Source organism: Lotus japonicus, chromosome 5 (assembly GCF_012489685.1).
Source record: "Lotus japonicus ecotype B-129 chromosome 5, LjGifu_v1.2".
NCBI classification, from domain to species: domain Eukaryota; kingdom Viridiplantae; phylum Streptophyta; class Magnoliopsida; order Fabales; family Fabaceae; genus Lotus; species Lotus japonicus.
The window spans coordinates 5,321,134-5,340,940 of record NC_080045.1 but is presented as its reverse complement, the minus strand read 5'-3'; the positions used below and the strand labels follow the sequence as shown (position 1 = coordinate 5,340,940).

The following is a 19,807-nucleotide window of genomic DNA, read 5'->3' as shown; positions in this document are numbered from 1 at the left end:
CTTTTGACGCATATTCAATGATAGAAGTTTTTTTTATAACCTTTAGGACCACTTCCAAAAGCAACTTACTTCCTGTGTATTCAATTTCATTCATGGTTCCTTTCCTCGATCAACAATGATAAGTTTACCGTCCTTAAAAAGAAATATTCGGCAAGATGACATTCAATTTCCTTGGTCATTACTGATTGCGGTTAAACTGAGAATCTCTGCGTTATCAAAGACTCATTTCACTGGCCACTTTATTTTTTTTGGTTGATATGCTTGAAATAATAATACTAATAAATCGAGAATGATGGTTTTCTAGAATGTTGTGGCAAACAATATCATTTTGAGAACAAGAGGCAGAAAAATATATACATTCGTCTCAGGCAGATAAATTAAAGAATAGGGAACATGGCCTTCAAAATTCTAATTGATCACGAAATTGCGGATATTTGTCTAATGAGAATGCTAATGATGGTGTTAATTATCAGTTTTATATATTGCAAATGCAAATGTGTGATCATTGTATTATAACTTCGAATTGGATTAATTTGCTATTGGATAATAAGCACGCATTAATTTCTTTTCCTACAAAAAGAAGGCCCTAGCTTCTTTGATATGATTATGCAAGCTAAGCAACAAGCATCGATCACTTTTAGGATGCTCGAGCTTGTGCTGTCTTTGTTCTGCCCCTTTGCTTTATGGATTTCACTTTGCTTTAGCAGGGTTTGAGTTCACCAGTTCATAACAAGGAATCATTTCTCCAGCAGTTAGTGACAAACAAGCATCATACACATTTAGCGGCTGTTTCTGGCAGTGTCATTTGCAGTTTCCACCACAACCGCGCGCGGATACTAAGTGCTCCAACCCCGTGCATTGCCACACATTAATCTAGAATAACACTCTTGAAGCTTATGGTGTTCTCGTATGTGTAGTACTGGACAATGTTTATTCGCCTCAACAAATATTGAGACACAATTATTTTGGCAAAAATATTAAAATTAGCTTACGAAATTCTTACAATATTTGCCATAATAATTGTGTATAAAATTCTTATATATGTACATCAATAATATATGTGTTCGTTTGGTGGTAAGCTAGTTAATTAGATCTCTCATTATAAATGTGAAAACACATTCTCAAAAAGCTGTTATGACTTATGAGAGATAATTACAATTTTTTGAACCGATTGGGACATCGTCAAAAAAAAATCCTACGTAATAATTTGGTTAGTGTTTCCGCATTTAACCCAAAAAAAATTAATTTGGTTCGTACAATCAGACATTCGGCTGAGCACATATTATCTTAATCACTAGAGAATGTCGCTTGGATTGGATAAAAGGAGGACCAAATTTTTTTAACAACCAACTAATGCAGCCATGATTTTCCAACTAACACGACCTCTCATGATGTATGTGGATTCATTTGGTAATATAATATCAGTAGTTGTAGATTAAGAACCACGTTGCTATCAGAATATCTAAGATTGATTAATCATAATATACTCCACATCTTGCAACATGCGTTTTTTTCCTCTACTAGATCATTTTTTTTACGGTAGATCATTTGTTACTTATAAATATACTTATAGAGTTGTTCAGTGTCCACTAACACATTGTTCACATCAAATACATATACATATCCTTCTGAAAAAAAAAATAGTATTTCCTTACTAATTAAGTTAACACGGTGTTAGTTGCGACATAGGTCATAATATTAAAAAATAGCAAACTATAGTTTCATTTTCTCCGTTGTGATTCACCGATCACTTCACTTTTCCCTTTTTCTAGACTTGTCAGCTTCGAAAACATATCAATATGACTAGAGTTGCTTAAGAGAAGTGAATAGCACATCTTAAGAAAAGGGATAGAAAATCACAAGGGAGAGAAAAGTAGCATATGCGGAATTGTTGGCTAAGAGGTCCACTTAAAAGCGTGTGTTATTAACTTTATGATTAGTTTAACACTTTAAATTAACCAAACTCGTACAATGAAATTACATTATTTGGGGTTCTGAAAACACCATCACTTGATTCACTTGAGAAACACTTCAAACCATGATTATTATGGGTTTCTAAAAGCAACTTTTTATTAACCTTAACAAACACTTTTTGGCCCACTTAATTAAACACGGTTTGCTTCAAGAATTGATGCTTTTCTTGGTCCCATTGTGACCAATTGGATAATTGAGATGGCACGGTTGGGTTATGCAATTAGAACAAGTTCCCTACAACTGTTGTATCTTTAGAAGACCAACTCACCAAAAGATGTATTATTATGGAGCCCAGAAATTCGAGAATATAAATGGGATGAGGATTAATGGGCTCTTTACAGGAGTAGTCATTTGGTGGCGGTGGCTGATAAAATGTTTTAATGATGAAACTATATATATAAACGAACAATAATTTTATCTTTTTCTTATGAATTAAAATTTGAGTGGTTTAGTTCTAGTCAGCACCAGATGCTAAGATCGGTATGTATCAGGAACCCTAAGTTATTTTTAGAAATATTTTGTTAAAGCAAAAATATATATGAATTAATCAAGGTCAGAGACTACAACAAAAATGAGCAAATTATCACAAAAAGACCTCAAAAGTTAAAGAAAACAACTAGAACAACTCAGACAAAAAGCACCATATATATACAACAACTGAGCCCAAGATAAAATAAAAAACATAGGCCAAAAAGCACAAGTAAGTTCGAACCAAATAATCAATCACCCAATACAAAACACCAAATAAACACCACCGTGACAGTTAGCTACTAGGTGAATAGCGTAGCTCTCAATGGCTTCCTCATCTGTCCCATCGAAAACAACTCCAACCTGTTTAGCGATTATCAAATCCCTTATAGCTTTCGTCATAACGCTGACAAACTTCAACGCATCTGGAAGAATAAGCGACGAATCCAAAGCTAGAACCTCAGGCACCGGGGTCCCGGGGTCCAATTCAACTAGAGCTCCAACATCCTGCATACCTAGTAAGGCAAGCATGCCACATTAATAACGCCACATGGTCTGGTAACCAAGGGCCGAGAAAGATCCTCAGGCCCTCCATGTAATGGTGGGTCCTATTGTTGAACAAAAGGGACAAACTCTTGCGGGCCTCCTGCGCCCCATCAACATGAGCGTCCTACTGTGGCGGTGGTGCAACAGACGTCTGCTCTTGAACCTACGGTGATGGATCTGAGGGCTTAGCATGCCCCTCGTCTGAATGGACGGTCCGTTGGTGTTTCCACTTAGAAGTTGTAGGTGGTACACAACATCATCCACGACCACTAGGGATACAACCCTCGCCATCCTCACTAGTACCTCTAAAATGGGTTCCTCGTGTCCTAGCCATCTAATAAAAACCATGAACAAACAATAACATGAAATCAACTACCCTACCAATATAGGATTCAATGTCAAAAAAGTCCAAAAAAGCATTACAAGTTCCTATCGGAACCTACAAAATGGCTTTCGGGTTTTAAAACACGGAACCCAAATTTAAAACTAAGCAGCAACAAGTTATGGGTTCTAAACCTTGGAACCAAAATTAAAACACTAAGGAACAAAGGTTTGTGTTCCAGGAAAAAAGTTTGTGTCCAGGTTTTGAAATCGTAGAGGTTTGGGTTTCGAGTTCTAAATCTTGGAACCAAAATTAAAAAGCTAAGGAACAAAGGTTTGGGTTTCGGGTTCTAAATCCTAAGCCTTAAATAAAAAATAGGAACAAAAAGATTTCGAGTTCTAAATACTGAAATAATTATGTAAACAATTCTATGTAATATTATTCAGGATTGAGATCCTATAACATAACTAACCTAACCAGGTTTTGAATCCTGGAATGATGAAGCTCTGCTCCGATGGCAAAAGCTCCATCAAAGAAGAAGATGATTGATAATGACGAAGATGAAGATTGATGTTGTTGAAGATGATAAACGTGTATTTAAACTTTAAAGTGGCAGTGAATGGGAGAATGGGAAAGGGAAGAATGCGAGACTGAGGAAGAGTTTGAGAGTGAGAGTGCGAGTGAGGAAGAGTGAACGTGAAAGGGAAATAATGATAGATGGAAAGGAAAAAACTATTGGGGTTATTTTGAATGAGGTATATTTTAGAGTTTAAAAATATTGGGTAGGGTGAGAAATTGGGTAACGGGTGTAAAATTTAACTCCCTTACAACAAACAAAAAATGTATGTGAAAAGTAAGGAGAAGTGGGCTATGTGGCCCAACTAATCAAGAGACTATGTTCAGTGCAAAACGGACTATGTTTTTTTTTTGAAGACCTAGTTTCGGTGCAAGTGTGCAACATGTTCTTTCCTTACTCATAGCATAGATGCATGATTTTGAACAAACAAAAAAACATGCATGATTTTATTTTTTTAGCATGTCAATCCAAGTCCAAATTATGTGTAATTTTCTCCAATTTAACCATTCACGTCCTAATGTTTTGAAATGCAAGTTAATTGGTTAATTTTATTAATTAATTAAAGAGTTATTTGCTTTTAGTCCATTGTCAAGAAAATGACGTATAGTGACAGTCATTTTTATACATACTTGTTTTTTACTTCCACTAAACGTCATTTTAAACACGCTTTTAAACTTAGGATTAATTTGACATTAATCTTCTCCGGCAAGAGCGTCGTCATTCGTCCTGCCGGTAAACTGAACAGAATCGTGTCCCCTCCCCTCACCACTGGTTTCATCTTCTACGACGATGATGTGCCCGCCATCACAAGTAATTTGAAAAAGGTAACCTTAAAATTGTTCAAAACAGTAAAACTCAACCTTTTTTATTAACATGTATCTATCTTTCTTTTTTATGTTGCTCTTGCGCTGCTTCATTTCGTCACCTCCCAAATAGTGTCATGCTAGTGTAATTGTTATTCACATCCCCTGACATCTAATTCCACCCCCTTTAAAATGACGAAAAGATAAAAATGTCATTAATGAAAATGTAAAACTTCAAAAATGCCATTAGTGAAAAAAAACATAACAACTCTCTCCACGTCCATCCTCACATCCTCTTCCCTCTACCTCTTCATCTTCCTTCCCTCATCAACACCTCTCATCTTCATCCCATCTTCATTCTATCTTCATACTCATCTCCAAACACAATCTCCATCTTCTCCTCTCTCGTTTTTTCCCGTCACTCATTCCCATTTGTCTGTCGTCCTCGTCGTTGGCCTTCGCCGTTCATATTTTTTTCTCTGCAACTAAACGCACGTGCGTAGTTAACGCAACACACTTTAAAGTGCGTTTAGCTGCAAATTTTAAAAAAATTGATATCAGACAATTTTTAAAAATTATGAGACCAACACAATAAATCAAGATTTATTTGGAGATTTGTGGTGAAATAAAAAAATTTGAAATTCAAAATAAAGTAGCAGATGAAGGAATTTAGGTTCGGGACACCGCTCTTGTGGCGTGCAATTACTTATTTTTCTCTTCAACTTTGTAGTTCACTTCATCTTGATCTTAGACTGGAAAAATTCAGTTTTTGCGACTGAAACGCTGAAATTTGCAACGAAAAAGGGTGTTTTTGGATTTTACATGTTTAATAGAGGTGGAACTAGATGTCAGGGATGAGAATAACAACTACCTTTTTTTATTTGATTAATTTTTTTTTTATCTTTGGCATATCTGGACCATTGAATAGATCTAAGGGATAGAATCAATGCTGCAGAGAGATTGAGGAATTGAGGTGCTGCAGAGTATCCAGATTCGAACCCTACTGATACTCGCTTTGCTTGTGTGTTTGATTTCGAATCGTGCGATTTTGGAGAAACTGTTAATCATCACATCTCTTGCGTGCTTGCTCCCGTAACCTCATCAGAATCTCTATTGGCTGGCTGGGTCAGTTGTTAATTTGTTATTACTCATGATTGTGCTTCATTCATTTTTCTAGCTATTTTTTCTGTATCTCAATTCCAAACATACATGATTTTGATCTATAACTTTGCAACTTTGCAATGCATGATACATAGCATCGTTGTTCATTCTCGAATGTGATTTGTGTGCAGCCTTAAACAATTAGCATTTTGTTTCCTACTGAGTAATACACCAATAGTAGCTTCGTTTTGCACTCCAAGTGTTTGATAAATTTACCATCCCTGCAACCCCATCATTTGGCGTGAAGGAAGTATCTGAACTCCTTGGTTGGATAGAGGAACCCAGATAACAAGTGCTATGGACCCATCTATAGTGAAACTTCTTGAAGATGACGAGGTTTTTTTTTTTTCCGAAAATGTGTTTATATTATTGATTAGGGGCTTTGCTTATTCTATCGCCGGGTTTGAATTGTCACAGGATGAAACAATGCATTCGCGGGTGGATGTGGAAGCTTTCCAGGCTGCTCTAAATAGAGATATTGGAGGAGATGCATCTACTTCTCAGCTTTCTGGTTCAGATTCAGGTATCCATCCTTTTGTATTCATTATTTTCTCCCTCTCCCTCTGTCTCTCGTTCTGCCCATATATGTTTTCTTTGTTGTGTTTCTTCTCATTCCGTTCAAATTTACGGTTTTTTAAGCAAATGTTTGAGCCTGTTGTTTATGGAGTTGTCTAAATGACCTTAGAAAAAGTTTGGTTTAAATCACCCTTGTCCTAGGTGGACCAATGGACCAATGGTATTTAACCCATACTTTGCCTAGGGCCATTTAGACAACCCCATTGTTTATTCATATTTGGATAAAAATTAAGAAGTGATCAAAAGAAATTAAGAAACTTTGTTAATTAGTGATGTTTGAACAGTGAAATATTTTGGCTGTTGATGAAAATTATTTAGTGATGTCTCAAGTTGGTTCCTCCTCCTTGTATTCTTTTGTGGTTAGATTTCTCATTCTTTTGCTTGCTGTTAATTTTCTTGCTAAATTCTACTAAGAAACTGATATTCAGAACTGAAATTCATTCTCTATTAAGGAAACTAAATGACTGCATAAACAGAGGGAATGTAGTACATAGATCTCTCTCAATCAGGAAAAGGAAATTAGAACTGGAGGCTATTTGAGGCGCCTACCATCTTCCTCCCAATACCCTTACTCAGTTACTGGATACTACTCTCCTTCCCCTTTTCTGCTTCATTATTGCCTCCTCCAAACCATTTCCTCTCTTTCATTACATCACCCTTGCCACATAAGCATGGTTGTTCCCTTTTCCCACATTGTCCTCACAGCCAAGAGCTTTCATCCTATTATTACCCAAATCTCTTCATGATATTTATCTGAATTCAGTCTGCACCACAATTCGGTGATGGGGATCAGGATCTCTAATCCTAATTGACATAAACTCAAGTGTTGGACTATATATGATAGTAATAGAGTATATTATACCTTTGTACTACAAGTTGGTCAGTTAAGTGTTAGTATAACACTATGCACTACTATGCTAAGCACACAACTGTGACTACCTAATCATTCTAATAACATAATCAGTTTTTCTGTTATTAGAATGATTAGGTAGTTACAACAATGTGCTTAGCACAATATTTATAGTACACAGTGTAATACTAACACTTCACTAACCAACTTGTAGTACAAGTGTCTCTCCTTACAAGATCAGTATTACAGTAGCACGCTTTCAGAAGCAGAACAAAAAGAATATAAAATTACTGCAGAACTTTGAGGGCCTACTTCCTCCGGAATCTTACTCTTTATGCACTTCCTATCCTTCGTTCTTATATTCTCATTTCTCGCTACTGAATTCCCACCTTCTCCCAGCAATTGATTAAGCTTCAAACTATCAGCATGTTGATTCCCCTTTATTTTCAGATATACTCTTCCTGCCCACTTGTGTTGATTATCTACTTCCCATCCCCTTCCTTGGAGCATACACCTTGGTAATGAGTGTATGATATTCTCTACATGCGACTTGTTTATCACATCTTTCCTTCTAATTGTCCTTTCTATATGAAAGGAAGACTTTGCAGTATTCATTATTACTAAATTAGTGACATATCCTGGTCCAATTTGTATAAAGAAGCTGCCCCTTAATGGGAAAAGTATTAAGTTTTAGTTTTAAGTGAGTGTTGGGTCATATGATATTTAATAATTGTTTGGTGATACTGATGTCTCAATTGCACATGCTTTGTTCTCCGCAGTTTTGTCTCAAGAAAACAATAATACAGTTAGTCAGTCATTACCCCAGTGGCCAACTTCTAGCCTTGACAGCCAAACTGACAGTCAAAATCAAGAGCCTAAATCTGTAGTGCAGGAAGAGCAACCTTCTGAGATGGAACTGAAGCAACCTGTACCTCTTGTGGAACAACTGCAGCATGTTGCTTCACAGGATGTAAATAATGCTCTGTTGTCACAGAAACAATCTCAAGATGAATGTCACCAAGTGCCGACTGTACAAGTTTCCCTCCAAAATTCTCAAGCAAGTGGAAGTCAGAATTCTGGAAAAGATCCAGTCCTTAATAATGAAGTAGTCAAAACCCATAACCCCAGTAGTGAATCTCAGTATGCCAAGTTGCAGCAGATGAGTAATCAACAGGCTACAGTCACCGAGCAGCCAAACAACCAAACTAATCGTGGTAATCAAGTACCATTTGGTCTGTTGCTACCCGTCTTGATTCCCCAACTTGCCAAAGACAAAGCCATGCAACTTCAAACTCTATTTGCTAAACTGAAGGTGGGTTTCCCAGACCAATCACACTAGCAGGTCCTTTGATCCCCCCCCCCCCCACACTAAACTTTGATAACTGATAAGTTTTGATCTTTTTTGTGATAGGCTAAAACCAACTTATGAACTGATATCTCATTCTACTAATTTTCAGTTTGGTCCATTTTTTTCTTTTGGTTTTAGAAAGATGAAATACAGAAAAGCGATTTTGTGCGGGTGATGAAGAATATTGTTGGGGAGCAGATGCTTAGACTAGCATTAGTAAAAGTGCAATCCCAGGTAGGGAGATAACATAATTTCTGTCGTACTATGGATATTTTTATTAAGCCAGTTAAATATTGATGTCATGGTGTTTCCTGGTGTAAATGGAAACACATGGTCCTGCTAAAATTTTCATCTTTTTCTACTGTTAAAGACAAGGTCAAACCAGGAACCTGCTGGGCAGCAGCACCCTGTAAGGACACAAACTGTTAGTTCAGGGGTAAGGCATGTGAATGATCCCCATGCTTCAGCACAGATGCATCAGAGAAGCATGGCTGCTGACCAAAATCGAATGACGTCCTCAGCGGTCCAAATTATGGAGAGAAATGCTAGGAAATCTCAGGAATTGGATGTTAAAATAGAATCTCAAGGATTGCAATCAAGCCAATTGCCATTTTCACGTAATGCTGTTAGCCAAGAAACAGAAAGATCATCAGTTCACATACAAGGGCTTAATAAGCAGCAGCAACAACATATACACTTTCCATCAGCATATGGAAGTAGTAATGATAGTTATAACCCTTTTTCTGGCGCAAGCAGTGGTTCCAATTCATTTATTAAACCACAGCAACAAGATTCACATATGAGTCAAATTCCACATCAAAGCATTAGTTCAAATCACTTAGGTGGGACAACACATATGATAGGTATACCAAAGCTTGAACAGCAGAATTCTTTAAATGACTCCAAGAAACTAGGTGGATCTGTGTGTGCTGCTGTAAACAGAGCAGCATCTCAGCAAACTTCAAATGCCTGGCAACCACCAACGAACAAAGAACAAAATTTGGGCTTTATGTCGTCTGCTTCTTATGTCAAAAAGGAGCCAGGTGACTTGTCTACAGAGCAGCAACATAGGCATAATTTGTCTAAATTGCATGGACTGCCTTCTGTTAATTCTGCACAGGTTGAAAAGGGTGGTGCTAATCAAAGGACTGTAATGGACGAGTTTTCAAGAGGTCTTCCTGCATCAACAAGCACGCCTCCTACAACTTCTGTAATGACCCAACTAGACCCTAATGTCTCTGTAAGTTTAAGACTGACATACATGATATTGTCTAAGGATACCATGGCCAAATTTTTGCGGATCAATTAGTGCTAAATATGTTTCTGTTTTCATGTGCCGTTTGCATCCTTTTAGTACTATGTTATCTTTTATTTATACTACGAAATACAAGCTATGTCAGTGATATGTATTCAGGAAATTTCATCATTTTTGTTAAATTGTTTAATGCAAAGAATCTTTTTCTCCAATAATTCTGTGATACATTTTGTAATTGAGTATGCAAATATTTTTTCTCAGGTAGCATGTTGACTCGACTTTTATGTAGAACTTAGTATTCAAGAACAGATAAGAACCATTCTTTTGTTGTGTGATATAGTTACCATAATTAGTAGAATCTGATGTCATAGTTTCTATAATTAGGAAAGATTTGATTTTGGTTTTATTTCTATAGATTTCATTTTCCTTGTTTTCCCTGAATTAGGTTTGTTATAGTCTATATATTGTAATCACCAATTGCATTTTACCAAGCAATAAAATTCAAAATTATTGTTTTTCCACTTTTTTCAAGTTTTAATCAGAACCCCTGATCCAGGGGCTCTGATTCTTTGGGGCTAACCCAAGATTGCTGTCGTGTGTTCAGTGCCTTTTTTGCACTGTTTCTTTTTCACTCATGGCATGCACAATTTTATAAATCTCTTCTTTTCTCTTCTTTGGCTAGCTTTTGGGGTAGATTTTATTGGACCTAGATGCGTTTATTGGACCACCCATAAATGGGCCACCTGTAGATGTTCAGTCCTACAAACTTCCCTCTTCAGACTTCAAACCCTAGGCATGAGGGAGGTGTGTTGGGAGGTCCCGCATTGACTAGAGATATGGCCAAATAAGCTATTATAAATGGTAGAACAATCTTCACCTCTGAGTTAGCTTTTGGGGTAGAGCCAGACCTAACCTGAATTCTACAGATGTATTATAAGTTGCAAAGAAGAATAACAAGCACATAAGGCTGTGCTTATTTTTTAATGTCTTTGGGATTCTACTTTTTATTAAACAGAATCTGCTATCAGAAAATATGAACTTCAAATCTTGCTTTTTCTTTGTATTTTGTTTTCTTAAATACCAAAATATCATTATGTTTACCGACCTCATGTATATAATGATGTCTTCAAATTTGTTGATGCTCTATTTTCTATAGCCCCATTTTTTAATTTTATCTGTTAAACACCCAGACCCCATCGAACGTATCTGGAGTTATTGCAAGGACACCTCTTAAAAAGCCTCCTCTTGCCCAGAAGAAACAACTTGACGTGCCTGGTTCCTCACCTCCTCCGCCAAGGTGACGTTTATTACTTTATTCGATAAGTATTCACTTGTTTTTTGGGTTAATTCTTAGTTTCTAACAGACTTTGGTGTATTCATAATGTGCCTGCTACCCATTTTACAGTAAAAAACAAAAATCGTCTGGGGGATCTGTAGAACAAAGCATTGAACAGCTTAATGACGTGACTGCTGTCAGTGGAGTTGATCTTAGGGTATGATACTTTGTCATGTTGACCTTAGTCAGATAGCTCAATAAGTAGGGAATTCAAAATCTGAAATTTGCAATATTTCCTTGCCAGGAAGAGGAAGAGCAGCTATTTTCTGGGCAGAAAGAGGATAGTCGAGTTTCAGAAGCATCTCGAAAAGCTGTGCAAGAAGAGGAGGAAAGGCTGATTTTGCAGAAAGCTCCATTGCAAAAGAAGTTGATTGACATTAGTTAGTTTCGTTTTCATGTCATCCCGACGTCCATCTGTTTTTGTTATTTTCTTTTGAGCTTATACATGCACTAGGTCCACAGAACCTTATAGCTGTTTTTTTCCTGGCAGTGGCCAAGTGTGGCTTGAAGGGTATGAGCAATGATGTGGAGAGATGCTTGTCACTGGTAAGATTCAAGCAACTTTTCACTTTTCGTTGCAGTAGGCTTGCTTTTAATCTTTTGGCTCTAAAATAAATGTCCAGTGTGTAGAGGAAAGAATGCGTGGACTCATAAGTAACCTGATTAGACTGTCAAAACAGGTCAGTTATTTGCTATCGCTGCTTGCATGGATAGTCTTTCATAACTGTATAGAATTTCTTACTTGGGAGAATTATCCTACTAGCGGGTTGATGTTGAGAAGACAAGACATCGGACAATTGTCACCTCAGATGTTGGGCAGCAAATACTGACAATAAATAGGAAAGTAAGGGAAGAGTGGGAGAAAAATCTGGCAGAAGAGAAGCTTCGGAAACTAAATGATGTGAGTTCCAATTTTTTTATTTTTATGCTGAGTTAATAACAAGATAAAAGCCTTAAAAAAACATGCACACTCCCAATGCATGCATGTATATTGTGTATTTGCATTTGAAACCTGTGAGCTTATCATTTAAAATGGTATTTTTTAAATATAGGTTGAGAGCAATGCTGGAGATGATGGTGATGCGGAGAAGGATGAGAGTCGTTCTAAATCGACAAAGGTATTAATGTCTCATTCTCATATTTCACCATTACAACATTGGGAATCTTTTATTTATCTCACGCTGCAGGTGAACAAGGAAGAGGATGGCAAGCTGAGGACGAATGCTGCAAATGTTGCTGCCCGCGCTGCTGTTGGGGGGGATGATATGCTCTCAAAGTGGCAACTTCTGGCTGAGCAAGCCAGGCAGAAACGTGAAGAGGCGATGGACACGTCATCCGGTTCGCAGCCATCAAATGATGTGAACCCGAAATCCTTATCAACATCTGGAAGAGGTACAAAGGATGACCAAGAAGGGGAGAGAAAAGGTTCTACTGCTTTTCTTGCAGCTTCAGGTGAGTTTATTTAAAGCTGTGTTTTATCTTTCAGTTATCAAAAACATAAGCTGGAAGATAGCAGTCAATTTTAGATATTAATATTGACCAAACTTAGATCCATGATGCTATATCTTAATTTACGGATAAAAAGATTAAGATAGGTAATAAATGGAAGTGAACTTGACCCTTTTATCTGCAAGGCTTTTATTCTTGTTGTAAAATGTTTTTATAAATATCTAAATGTACACCATCCTTTTCTAATTTCTTTGGGGCTTTATCATGCTCCTGAGCTCCTGCCTCGGCCACTATCCATTGTCCTCTTGTATAAAGTTTGACTATATATGGTAAATGTTGCCAACTAAATGGTTTAAAAGAACTTCACGGTGTTGATAGGTTTGAATCAAGTTATTAGTGCCGCTTTCACTTTTGTGCTGCTTTTTCATGGCTGTTTTGCTCCTTGCATTCTTCTAATAGGTTCTGCTGGAAAACATGGGAGAAATCATGCTGTTGCATCTCAAGCTAGGGTAGCTCGAAGCATCTCTGTGAAGGATGTAATTGCAGTCTTAGAGAGGGAACCCCAGATGTCTAAATCACCACTCGTACATCGCTTGTATGAAAGAATTCATTCTGATGCTCCAGCTGAATAACGATAAATGAAGTACCTAGCAGGTGATATTTTTTTTTTTTTAAATTTTGTTGTTGAGTTTATTATTATCTTATGCTTATCAACTAAATTGAAAAGTTTCCTCAAGTCGGATACCAACTGTGTTGTACACCTGACTACTTATAGCCCCCGATAGTTTACCATTTAAATTTGATTTTCTCCTGTATTCACAGTTGTCTTGTAAAAAGTTTTCCTGGTAGATTTTAGCTTGTATGGTTCGAAAACGATTATCAAGTTCCTGCATGTTTGGAAACCCTTCTTTGATTGATTTTGAAGCCATAATCAATTATCAGGAACAGTTTCTGTGAGTAGCGTCGGAGTTTCTGATGAATGAGAAACCGATTCAAACATGCTCTATTGGTTGCTGTTGATTCAGTGAATCGATTCTGAACTCGGCTAGTTGATCCTGTGTGTGTGTGTGTGTTAGTGTGTGTGAGAGAGATAGAAAATACCCACTTCCATAGGTTAAAATTAACACCCAGGAAGAAACTAATGGAAATTGAAGTTCCTGATAACATCATACAGGTACTTCCTCCCATGCATGACACTTTGACCTGACCATAAGTTAGCTGAGATGAAACAAAGGAATGGGGGCTTGCACGTATGCTTAGTTATGTTTTTAATCAACAGTATATTATGGTGTACCCACTATAGAAGATTTAACCCTTAATTTAATTCTTTTAAGCTGTGCATTATGAATATAAGAATAACTGTTATTTGAAAAATTGATTATTTAGAGTGCAATAAAATATATGCACATGTTTGGAAAAAAAAATTTTTTTTTTATCTATTAGTAGTGTTTTTATTAACGGTTGTAAATTTCTACCTTATAATTTAAAGTACTCCTCTCACCTTAATAGGAGCCAAATTTTAACTGCATTCAAGAATTTATTGCAAAGGTTTGTTGTGTCTATCCTATGCTGCAATTCATGACTTGGATCCGACTGGGAAGGCCACGCAATCTAAGTGAAGCCTATCCGATTGTCATGTTCTACGAAAAGAGTTCTATGTCTGCATGTGAGCCTCCTTTAAAATCCATTCTTGACTTTTATTACACATAAATTTGTGTTTTTATTACAATTTAAACCGTTTAATGGAGTCAGATTCTTATCTGAAATATCAACTCATTATTTGTTTTTGTTTTCTCAACGACAAATTAAACATAATAGATTGAAACTCAAAATTGGGATGACTTTCCACGTGGTAACGGGCAATACAACAAACTAGAAAATAGTTAAAATCACATGTCTGCGTTAGACTCGCACATTTTTCTTGTTTTTTTTTTACAATAACAACGAAGTGTTTTTGGCGTTTTTTTTAGTACAAAACTAATATCTAGTCAGGAACAGCAATCAAGCAAAAGTTCCTATTTCAAGTGACAAATTTAAAATATAAATGTTCAGTAATACTCTAAGAATTTATCCATAAGTAAAATTGATGTTTACCGTGATCAATTACGACCACTATTTTCTTTTTTGAGAACATAACATTTCTCTACCACTCAAGAGATTGACTTATTTTATAACATTAAGATAGAAGACTTTGCAAAAATGTTTTTACTGTAAATTCAAGAATTTTTGCTTAACCCAACCCCGATTTACATTAATCTCAAAAAGGTTGGTTTAGTGGAGCATTATTGAGTCGTGTACTTAACATATCATATGTTCAAACTTCTGCTAGTTAGCTTTTCTTGCTTTGGACTGAAGTACCATCCTCTCACTCTAAATTATTGTAAAAAATAAAACCTCAATTTACATTATATCAACGTGACAAGTTTTGCTAAGCTGACAAATTTGAAGACCAATTTTTAACGCGCACGGGTGGTTCAAGTTCAACCATGGTGGTGGTGGATATACTAGGCCTTTTCGCGCTTTTCCGTCACAACACAACACAACACAACGTCGTCGATTACCCTTTCCCCTGCGTCTCTGCAACATCGGGACCCACACCAACCCCAAAAAGTTTACCAAATAAATTTAAAAAATCTGATTTATACACATCTTTATCTTTCAATAGTATATAGTATATTATATTTCAAAAACCAAAGCATAAAGTGAAAAAACCCCAGAATATGCTTTACTCTGTTGTGCAGATTATCCTTTCCTCCTCTTTTCCCTCATCAGTTCCTTCCTTCTAATCATTTCCTTCCTAAATTCTCTCTCTCTCTCTCTCAAACCCTTTCATTTAAACCTTTCCTCTTTCATCTTCACCCTTCACAAACACCATTCATTCATCACTCAAAAAACAAAAAAACAAAAAGAGAAAGTGTTGTTACTTGTTGCGTTATGGAACTCGTGAGCGCGAGTGATCTTTTCGTCACTGCGTCCATCGCAATCCTTCTCTCACTCCTCGTCGCGAAACTTGTCTCGTTAGCCACCACCACCGACACTCAAACCGCCACGATCCATCATTATCATGAAGAAGAACCGGCCGGTCCGGTTCTTCAGGAGGATCGGCTTACGGTTCAGACCGAGAGCAAGGTTGGTTTTATTAATCCGGTTCAAGTTGCAACCAATGTGGAAAAAACCGGACACGAATTGGTCGAAGAGGACACGGACCTCACGGTCGAGTCCGGTTCGGATTCTGCCGTCGGGTTAACGGCGGAGGTGGTGGAAGAGGAAGCTGCGGAGCGCGTGGGGGAGATTGTTGAAGAGGAAGCTTCGGCGGAGACGGCGGTTCCGGTTGTGGAGGGAGGTGAGGGGAGCGGTGAGGATTGGGAATGGGAAGGGGTTGAGAGGAGTGAGTTGGAAGAGTTGTTTATGGCGGCTACTGGATTTGTTGCTAGGAATGGATGTGGTGGTGGTGGTGGTGGCGGCGATGATGGTGGAAGTGATGTGCAGATGGAGTTGTATGGGCTTCACAAGGTTGCGACGGAAGGACCTTGCCGTGAGTCTCAGCCAATGCCTCTCATGCTCTCTGCACGTGCCAAGTGGTATCAAATTCTAACCCTCACCTAATCACTATTTTCCTCAGTGTTACCAATTTATGATTTGTGTTATGCTTTGTTGAACTGAATTGAATTGGATTGCTTAACTTGCTGAATAATTTTCAGTTTGGTAGATACTCCATGTGTTAAAATCATTACTCAATTGTTATTTGTTACTCAATTTTCAGAAGAGAAGTAAAAGAATGTTATCATTCTTCTAATTTGGAAAGTATAAGTTTATTTTGTGGAAAAAAGTTGAGAGTTGTGGGAGGATTGGAAATTTTCTCCTAATTTGCATTGCCTTGTTCTTTACTTTACGTGTGTGGTTTTTTCTTGCTCTTTCTTAAGGGTTTGGACTATGGTTAATTGGAGTGAAGAAAGACAAAGACTTGTTTCTTGTTGCATAAGGAGTATGTTGGGTCCCAACATATGATTAGTTACAGGGTCCATTTTTAGTAAGGTGTGAATGTAGAAAAATTCCAATAACTGACAGTTTGTTTAGGCACAAGTGAAGATGAAAGTTTTCATTGCGGGTTAGAGGATAGGTTTGGTTTACTTACTGAAAGGAAAGGACACGAAACAAAGCTGAATTGGGTGCTTAAGATCATAAATAAGATTTAGGCTGTGATGTTAGCAGAAGTAGTCACTAGGTTGTTCTCACGCATTTGATCAATATTTTCAAAGCTATGAAGAATGGACACCGGGTACGACACAAATGTCGGCAGACACACCACTCACATGTGTGTATCAAACTATCAACGGAGAGTATGAGATGAATTAATCTCGACTATTCATGTATGGTTATATGATCAAGATTAGCTGCTCTCACTTGTCATCTTCCAACTTGATACACACTATATACAAGGATACTAAGGAAGAAGTGACATTCTCAAATGAAATATATTGGAAACATTTCTTAAAACTTCTCTGGTTTTAACTTTTTATTTTGTAGTTATAGTTGATGTTTTGAAAGATATCAAGTGTCAAACCTTATATGTCGGTCAGCTAAGTGTCTAAGTTGTGTAATGTCCAAGTCTCATGTCAGCTAACTGTCCAACTCGTACGACTAAGTGTCCTAGCCGATAAAAATATCTTTTAATAGGACACCTGATGAGTAGTGTCAAACATTTGTTATACGAGTGCCATATGAGTGTCAATGTTTTGACTTGACTTCAGGAATGAAAAGTGTTTGTGCTTCATAGTTCCCATGATGTAATATGCACAAAATTTGGACTGATAAATGAACCAACCATGAAAGACAATGCAAGGATAATTCATGAGGAAAAAATAAGTGTCAAACCTTCTAACTTGATAAATAAATGTAAGCAACACATATGGCCGTGCTGTACAAGTTCCACGGTATAGCTTGATTGCTAGTTATAATAACAGGGTTCAGTGCTGCTTTGTATGAGTGATCGACAGTACTGATTCCGTTGTGCAAGGAATGCTTGGCAAAAGCTGGGGAACATGAGTCCAGAGGTTGCTATGGAGCGGTATATCAGCCTTCTTTCAGATAAATTTCCTGGATGGATGAAAGATAGTTCTGCTGTGAGTTTGTGCTGCTGAGGCATAATTGTGTTTAATATCTTAAGTCACGTGAGCAAGGGAGTTGAGGCAACCTTTTTTGCAGGGAACAGGTGAACATGAACCGATGGAGTCAGAAAGTTCTGAGTCGGCTGCTCCAAGCACATCTTTGCCTCATCAGCAAATGATGGTAACTGATAGGTAGTCAGTCAGTCCTTTATTGACATTATTGTTCATGCCTCTGTTTTGAATAACTTTTCCGTCAACATTGTTAGATTTAAATTTTGTGGGGCTTGTTACTGGTATATTTGAATTTATGGTAACTACATCTCTTCTGCAGAGAACTCGAACTAGAGTCTGGTGCTCAGGACCATAGCCCTCTTACCGAGTCAGATTTGGAGAACAAGGTAAGATTTTATAACCATTCAGCCTGATAGATTGATGAATAATAAGTAGCTTGGATAATTCTGAATCTTATTTACATAGACATTATCTGATGACCAAATTCCAATCTAGACCCATGATGCTTTCATTCAATCTAAATCAATAGTTAAGACGCTTTTAATAAATGAGGAGCTAATAGCAAGTCATGGTCCGCAAATTGCTGATTGCTGAAGGAGTTTTTAAAGAGGGGGGGGGGGACAGTTGGAAGTTGTGTTGTAAATGAGGTGTTGGTTTCTGAAGCTATACTATCACCGTTGTTTGATTTATTCATGTCACATCCCTACTCTTATAGGGAAGTGAAGCTCAAAGCTCTAGCTAGGCATAGCGCTTTTCCACGCTTCAGCTCAAAGGGTTCTTGAATGGGGGAACATTTTATATAAGATATAATCATTCCTAGTCCTCTATCTCACATCTTAAACTTTTGGGATATGTAGGTAGTTGCAAAAACTGCAAGTTTTGAACCCTTTTTTCCATTCATTAAAAGTCTTATCTTCTATTTCTTTTTTCTTTTTTTTGATGATGTCTACCAGCAAAGTTTTGACGTATAGAACCTGTAAATGCAAATCCCTTTAGGGATGAAACTATATTGATGTTGCTGTCAAATTATTCCATGCCATGTTACTATCTATGTTTTTCTCAATGTCATGGTTAGCTATTTCAGTAATTGAAGTTTGCAAGTAAATTCAACTTTGATATATTCACACTAATTTTTTCTAGTATCCCAATTCCGCCTTTTTCCCCCTTTCACCTTTCTCTTTTTTCTCATCACATTCACATGAGTCATCATATCTCTCATTTTTCTCACATATATTCCTTTCTCACTTAGAGTGGATATAGCGTGTTTATGAACATTAGTTTTGTGTATAATAAGTTAGCTTAGCATGGAAATTTTCAGGTTAAGAAATGATGTCATCTCTCTGCTTATATCCCGCGCGACGGGACATATTCCTGCATTTATTTCAGCAAAATGAAGATTGATTCCAAGAATGTAAGCTTGTTCGAAGTATGCAAGGTTCTTGGGCTGTTTGTTTTCTCCTATGTTGCGTAGACCATGTGCTGATTATGACGTGTTCTTCAATATCAAACCGCTAATATATCCATATATTTATTGTTCATAAATAAAAGAATGTAAATATGATCTTTTATGTGCTGCCAAAGGTTACGTGCTCTTCCTGGTTGTTGAAACTAATTTATTAATCTTATCTTACTCCTGTGTCCATTTGAGGTAAATATGGTCATGCTATCTTTTGCCAGTATACCAAACTAGTCCAATTTAAAGCACCTATTTTTAAATTCTTAGTACTGTGAAATACGGCCATCCAAAACTGTTGTTACATTTGCTATCTTTGGATTTTCATTCTGGTATTGGTGTTGCGGTAAATTCTTGTTAATATATGGTTCTGAAGTCTGCTATAGTGAATATATATAATATCGTTGAATTTCTTGTATATTCTTCCAGCAATCTGTAGTTTATAATATTAATATGTCCTTTTCAAAGTAGGGTGTGTTGTTAAATAGCACTAGTCTTTTATTCATCACCTCCATAATAAAGACCAAGATTAAAAAAATTAAGAAACGTGATATTTTTTTAGAGGCAAA

At 36.9% G+C, this 19,807-nt stretch overlaps 2 protein-coding genes across 4 annotated transcripts; both read left to right on the top strand.

The window, feature by feature from the left end:
* Positions 1 to 5,640: 5,640 nt before the first annotated feature.
* Positions 5,641 to 13,501, top strand: LOC130717880 (transcription initiation factor TFIID subunit 4b-like). Of its 2 annotated transcripts, none has more exons than XM_057568273.1 (15): positions 5,641 to 5,815; positions 5,983 to 6,187; positions 6,269 to 6,374; positions 8,057 to 8,589; positions 8,764 to 8,859; positions 8,996 to 9,835; positions 11,071 to 11,177; positions 11,286 to 11,373; positions 11,461 to 11,596; positions 11,707 to 11,762; positions 11,840 to 11,896; positions 11,980 to 12,117; positions 12,269 to 12,334; positions 12,404 to 12,668; positions 13,125 to 13,501. In XM_057568273.1, the coding sequence occupies exons 2-15, from the start codon at positions 6,149 to 6,151 to the stop codon at positions 13,295 to 13,297; spliced, it is 2,700 nt and encodes an 899-aa protein (XP_057424256.1). In that variant the 5' UTR covers positions 5,641 to 5,815; positions 5,983 to 6,148; the 3' UTR covers positions 13,298 to 13,501. The 2 variants fall into 2 exon arrangements, with proteins under 2 accessions (XP_057424256.1, XP_057424254.1); XM_057568271.1 differs by having other exon boundaries at positions 5,642 to 5,815; positions 8,996 to 9,865.
* Positions 13,502 to 15,358: 1,857 nt separating this feature from the next.
* Positions 15,359 to 19,438, top strand: LOC130717442 (acyl-CoA-binding domain-containing protein 3-like). 2 transcript variants are annotated; one of them, XM_057567659.1, is made up of 5 exons: positions 15,359 to 16,246; positions 17,683 to 17,788; positions 17,871 to 17,965; positions 18,105 to 18,171; positions 19,089 to 19,438. In XM_057567659.1, exons 1-5 carry the CDS (start codon positions 15,600 to 15,602, stop codon positions 19,113 to 19,115), a joined length of 942 nt encoding a protein of 313 aa, XP_057423642.1. In that variant the 5' UTR covers positions 15,359 to 15,599; the 3' UTR covers positions 19,116 to 19,438. The 2 variants fall into 2 exon arrangements, with proteins under 2 accessions (XP_057423642.1, XP_057423643.1); XM_057567660.1 differs by having other exon boundaries at positions 15,360 to 16,246; positions 19,104 to 19,438.
* Positions 19,439 to 19,807: the final 369 nt, after the last annotated feature.

Excerpts from the sequence above, each read along its gene's own strand:
- LOC130717880 (XM_057568271.1), top strand. The coding sequence starts at position 6,149 with ATGGACCCATCTATAGTGAAACTTCTTGAAGATGACGAG. Across the intron at positions 8,590-8,763 it reads CTCTATTTGCTAAACTGAAG|AAAGATGAAATACAGAAAAG; the intron begins GTGGGTTTCCCA and ends TTTTGGTTTTAG. Across the intron at positions 11,374-11,460 it reads TCAGTGGAGTTGATCTTAGG|GAAGAGGAAGAGCAGCTATT; the intron begins GTATGATACTTT and ends TTTCCTTGCCAG.
- LOC130717442 (XM_057567659.1), top strand. The coding sequence starts at position 15,600 with ATGGAACTCGTGAGCGCGAGTGATCTTTTCGTCACTGCGTCCATCGCA. Across the intron at positions 16,247-17,682 it reads CTCTCTGCACGTGCCAAGTG|GAATGCTTGGCAAAAGCTGG; the intron begins GTATCAAATTCT and ends CCGTTGTGCAAG. Across the intron at positions 18,172-19,088 it reads AGTCAGATTTGGAGAACAAG|CATGGAAATTTTCAGGTTAA; the intron begins GTAAGATTTTAT and ends AAGTTAGCTTAG.